General features: G+C 36.5%; 1 protein-coding gene across 5 annotated transcripts in view; it reads left to right on the forward strand.

Annotated features, from left to right (window-relative positions):
* Positions 1–3148, forward strand: part of nsun6 (NOP2/Sun RNA methyltransferase family member 6) — a 10830-nt gene extending 7682 nt beyond the window's left edge. For all 5 annotated transcript variants that reach the window (XM_015377448.1, XM_015377450.1, XM_015377449.1 and 2 more), the window contains 2 exons: positions 2102–2227; positions 2307–3148. In XM_015377448.1, coding sequence (XP_015232934.1) covers positions 2102–2227; positions 2307–2486 — 306 coding nt within the window. In that variant the 3' untranslated portion in view covers positions 2487–3148. The remainder of the gene's footprint in view (positions 1–2101; positions 2228–2306) is intronic.
* Positions 3149–6052: the final 2904 nt, after the last annotated feature.

The following is a 6052-nucleotide window of genomic DNA, read 5'->3' on the forward strand; positions in this document are numbered from 1 at the left end:
TCTACATGGGTATAAGCCAGTGCCCCAGTAGACAGCCACATAGAAGATGGCAAATGCCACAACAGATTCATAGGTATATAGGAGAACCCCCTGCACTCCAAAAGACCTCAGTCTCCTCAGCAGATGTGCATATCTTCTTTAAAATAATAAAGATACATGTTTTCCAAAACAGCCTGACTGCAAAGGAAGAATATTTAGGATAAAATGTATAGGATAAGACAGAGCCTTAAGGTACCTCCACATTTAAAGGGGACTCAGGACTCACAAACTGACACAGCTGGACAGAGAAAAAAACTTCCAGACAGGTAGGAGCGAAACCAATTAAGAACTCTGCCCTTAACACAGACTGTCTGAAAGCATCATGGTCCAATGTGTCACAAACAGCAGTTAAATTAAGCAAAATTAAAGTAGCAGAATCTCCAGAGTCTGCAGGTAAAAGCAGGGCATTTAAAACTAAATGGAGCAGAGTTACAGTACTGGAAAACAATTTAAAACCACACTGAGTAATTTTACTAATCTGATGTAAAATAAACAGGAACTTAGATCCTAATGTTCATTCAAAGTTTAAGCCTATTTCTAAGATGCTCCTTTTCTGTAACTGGTTGGACCATGGTATGTTTAAAAGCAGCTGACACGGAACCAAAAGAAAGAGAGGAGTTTATTAAATACTGTGCAGGGACCTTCAGCACTACAGAACTAGTTTAGAAGGTTGGAGGAATAGTGCGGCCTGGAAAGCTTCCTGACGATGCATGACAACCAAGAGATATGAACACAGTCAGACTGGTCTAAAACGGCAGGACGAATGGGGCAAAATGCAGGATAAGGACCTGCCTGTATGGCTTTATCACTACAAAAACACATTTAAATGCTTTACAGTTTCAGACAGAAGTAACCAGTGAATATGAGTCACAAGGATCCAGGAGATTCTCAAGTTAATGAACAACTGAGGCTTGTTAATATGTATAGACGAAACTTAGAAATGAACTGAGATTGGAAGCTTGATATCCAGCTATGGAGTTCCACCTAGTCTCTGAAGAAATGTGAAGCTTGTCCAGTCTTCTCCTTCTCTTGGCCCATCCACAACGCTTGTGTTTAATCATTAAGCCACTGCTCTGGTGATCAGAAATACCTCAGTCGTGTATATGTCAAAATCACCAGTGATCCACTATATAACTTCATTATTCATTTAAAAAAAGGAAGATTTCAATGTAAAAAATAGCTAGTAACCTTCTAATTAATAGGCTGACATTAAAGCAGCAGGACATTAAAGATTCAACAAAGTTTTAAAGTCTAATGTCCATCTACAATATAAGTTATCAATAAAAAATACCCTTTTATTCAGTCAATGCAAATTAATGGAACTTTTTACCATTTATATTGGAGTTATATACTATGCTTACTTTATGTAATCTATCTACAAGCATCTGATAGGATGGAGGTATGCTAATAGAAGCAGATAATCTGTCAGGCAGACTCATAAAATAATACAAGTATGTTATATATTAGCTTATCTAGTGTGCTAGCATGCATTCATTATATATGCCTCTTATAGGACATAGCCATTGCCATCTTCGATTGTTTAGATGAACCATCCAGTATGCCCAAATCTCTTATGCTGTGATTAGATTAAATACTAACATGCAAACCAACTCTGGGAGTTATCTCCAACCATGATACCCAACTCTGGGTATCATGGTTATTATATTGAGTATACACCAACATGTACTGGGAGGATGGAGTTTAGAAAATGCTAATAAAAAATTGACTTGTCTCTTGTTTCAATAGCTTCCAAGGCAGGTAGGTTATAAAGCATCTTAGTTATTTGGAAGGAGTTAGGAAGAAAGCTTTAACTTGTTTCTTATAGTTTTGTTTAATGTTTATACTCTGAAAATTGATATCTTGAATAAAAAAAAGCAATTATGGTATAAGAATGCACAATCATGTTTTAAGCTAAAAAAAAAAAAAAAAGGATTATGTTTCAAGAGTTACTCTATGTCAGAGTCCTTATCTGCATAACAAACTTATGCAATGTGTTTATGTCCTGGAAAGTTGATTATTGCTACTTTAAATCTGAATAATGCATTTTACTTTATTGCTGCAGGCAGTGCGGTTGTTGAAGAAAGGTGGCGTTTTGGTCTACAGCACCTGCACTGTGACTCTTGCAGAGAATGAGGAGCAGGTAGCCTGGGCCCTCAAAACCTTCCCCTGCCTCACTCTGCAGCCACAGGTAAATGACTTTTACTATGCAGACAGATTGAAGGTTCAGAGATACAAAAAGATAACATGGAGACTTCCTGCTGTCTTAGGAGCCTCACATCGGTGCAGAAGGCATGCCAGGAGCCGGACTGCCACCTGAGCAACTCGGCATCCTCCAGAGATTTAGCCCTGAGCTGAGCTGGCACTCGATAAATACGACAGCCCCTCTTTCCTGCAGGGCCGACAGGGACACCATCGGTTTCTTTATCGCTAAATTCCAGAAAACCTGACTGGAGAATGGGTTTCCTTACTTTCAGACGAGCAGGGTCTGATTCTGTGTGTGCTTATATATAGCCCATGAAGAATGGAGGAAGTTGCTCTAGAATTCAGCTGCTCTCTAAAACTGTGGGCCATATTGGGATAAGCTTTAAAACAGAGAGCAGAAGAGAGGGAGAGAAGCTGAAGGAGCATTAGCAAATGCAGCAGCACTATGGTCGCCATAACAACGGTGACGACACAGCTGCCATGGTGACGATGGATTCACTAGATTCAGGAAGTAGCATTCAGAAAGAGGTCATAAGAGTTATTAACAATTCATTGATGCTGTAGACAACCGGGATATCTAATTAGTCCATCTGCAAAGAGAAGTAACTTTATGTATTTTTGTCACATCGATCAGTGCACACTGCTTTTTTATTAATATTTATTATTAATCAGTGCAGCCTTCTTTCAGTTTCCATTAAAATTGATTGAGTGCTAAGAAACTGAAATGTCTTCAAAAATATTCCTGTCTGAAAATATTTTTAAAAAATTTAGTTTTTTCCCCTAGTGTCATTTTAATAATTTGTGTTATTTTATTGGACAAAGAACTTCTTAAAGTTGCCTCTTTAATGTGACCCACTCTAAAATATGCAACATTGTGAAAAACCATCGGTTTCACAGCACTGACACACAAAAAAACGAAAAACCAAAAAATATAAACATTCTTTCTGCTTTATTGTTGTTCTGGCATTGAATAAAATTATTTAAAAAGAAAACAATTTTATTGTATTTTGGTTTATTTCACACAGAACCATGCCTTTTGCCTCCTGCTCTTTTAGGCTTTATACATGTTTAAAGTGTTAGAGGTTATCAGCTGTGATGGAGTCTGCAGTCGCCTGCCCTACAGGAATAACACTCATAGCTTGCTGATTTTTTTGAGTTTTAGAACAGACATACCTTAGTTGTGATGCATGGTGATACTTCAGTTTCCACGGCATGTTTTTTTTTGTAAACAGGTTTTTCCAAACAGCAAAAAAAGAAGAAGAAAGCCAATCAGCTTTCTCCTAGAGTTCAGCCAGATGCAAACTTCTCCAACCTACCTAATTTCATTTCTGACTTACCTAGGACAAAATACAAAGCGTTTCTGACTCCTGACTGAGCTGCAAAGTAACCGATTCAAAATCCCCCCCCAAAGATTCCCTCAATGTTGCATTGCTTGCAATACTTGCAAATCAACATTCTGCCTTTTTGCCATCAAACACCCAAGAGAAACCAGAAAGAGATTTTTAAACTGAACTTTTAGGAGAGAAGACTAACCCCAGGGAACAGTACACATAACAATGAAAGCTCTGACCATTATGACACACTGAAGACTTGATATTTTTATCATATTTTAGTGAAATTTATTTTGATCAACAACACTTATTCTGTTAAAACTGAACTCTGAGCATCCAATTAAATATCTCTTTGTGCAGCTATCTGTATTGCACATCTGTATGTATATATGGGGCCATTGTGAGGTAGAAAATAAGCTTCAACTAATGATGTTATTAAAAAGATTCAATCAGATGCATCTATGGGAGCACTTGTCTATTTAGGTGGCAGCCCTCCAAAGACGCCCCTTGCTATTTTAAACACTGTGTTGTCGCTGATGTTGAGGTCGCCATGACGACTGGGCGGGAAGGGCCGATGAGCCTTCCTCAGTTCTTTTTTTTTTTAAGCAGAGTTTCTCTTTACTATTAATAGACGACCCCCCCCCTCTTTGAAACTTGTTCCTATGACAAAGCACACATCGAAATCCCCCCCACTGTTACATTTCTCTGTTGTCATCTTTATTCTTTATATTTATGCATTATGTACATACACATGTACAATATTATAAAATCTGTGGGGCTACAAATGTAGCATAGAAATATTTTTTTTATATATATATATAATTACACTTGTTGGGTGAGAACAAAAAAGGGGGGTGGAATGCAAAAAACTGCGTAAAAATAAAAAAAGTGTTGCAAAATATCAGGTGGAAACTGCACAGATCAGGTTGGGGGAGTGAACAGATGGCAGATACCAACACTGAAAACACTTTGAGCTTGTTTTATGAATGAATATTTCAAGTGCAGAACATTCTGGACATTTCCTTTTACTGACATTCTTTATACTGTAAAAGATGTGGGAGTACAGGTGGGAATTCAACATTCATTAGAAAATGGGTCAGACTTGATGAAAGATGAACCAGAATGGAATCATATCAAACCACTTTTGTACTGGAACCAGAATGAACTGAAAACAAAATGCAGGATATAGCATGTACCCATGTAAGAACGTGTTTCTGGACCCATAAGAAGAACAGGACTGCATGTCTTCTCTGCAGGGAGAAGAACAGGAACTGAGCAGATAATGGTTACCCTAAGGTGAAAGGAGTAGCCTGACAATTTGGGAAAAATGCTTTTTTTATGTGAAAACAGACAGACTTACAAGGTTTTGGTCAATATAAAGACTTTTTTTCAGCTTAGTCTTAAAAAAAAAAAAAAGATTTTCTTGTAAACAAAGACTCACTGAAACGACCTATTCAATCTTTTTTGGAAACAAAAAGGTACCTCGCTACAATCTGTTTCAGAAATAATATCAGGACTGTGTATGTCTTAGCTAAACTAATGCCATCAAAAATTACACCTTAAAAAGAAAAAGTCAGTATGTGATTTTTAATAATGTAAAGATTAATGTTTTTGCTCATGAGCCAGAAGCAGGCCTTGTGTATACGAATATCGGTCAGTATTACAGTTATAGTTGGAACGATTAATCATATTACACTGTTGAGGAGAATAGGTGGGGCTTTGAATGAAAGTCCTTCCTTTTTGAATAAAATGGTCATGAAATTAAACTAATATGTATCCAAACTGGCATCAATGCTCAAGACAGGATCACTTTTTTCAGCAATGTAGCATTAGAGAACAACTTTAGGATGATAAACTAGACCTACTGTTTGAGAAATGGGCATAATCAAATACTATATAGTTAAATGAGCTTCGCTTAAAATGAGGATCAAACGCAAAAATGACAGGAATATTTCTTTTTTCCCCCATACATTTGAATTAGAACCAATCAGATACGATTGCTTACTAATCAACTTATCTATAAATTCAAACAAGAATATTTATTGTAGCACTTTTCCATCAGAAATAAATACTTCCAGGTTTTTTTTTTTTCCTCTTATTTTCTTTAATCCAAGCAAGCAAATTTCCCAAACTGGCAAACTAATCTGTAATTACAGCATCAAAATATGTTGGCTGGTAAACCCCCCACCCCACCCCCACCCCAGCAGTAGTCTGAAGGAACACATTATTATTCAAGTGGTAGCAAGCAATAAACTTAACAATAATATTAATATTAAAAATAATAAAAATTATAATGCTAATCACAGAAAGCACAGCTCAGTACAGAAAAAAATTTCTGCTTTCGTGTCATGCTTTATCAAAACACAGATTTAAAATATGCATATTTCAAAATAGTCATGCATATCCACACATAAACAATGTCTATGCATAGATACACACACACATATATACATATATAAATATATATACGTATTTATATA

Source organism: Cyprinodon variegatus, unplaced genomic scaffold, assembly GCF_000732505.1.
Source record: "Cyprinodon variegatus isolate N-32 unplaced genomic scaffold, C_variegatus-1.0 Scaffold154, whole genome shotgun sequence".
NCBI classification, from domain to species: domain Eukaryota; kingdom Metazoa; phylum Chordata; class Actinopteri; order Cyprinodontiformes; family Cyprinodontidae; genus Cyprinodon; species Cyprinodon variegatus.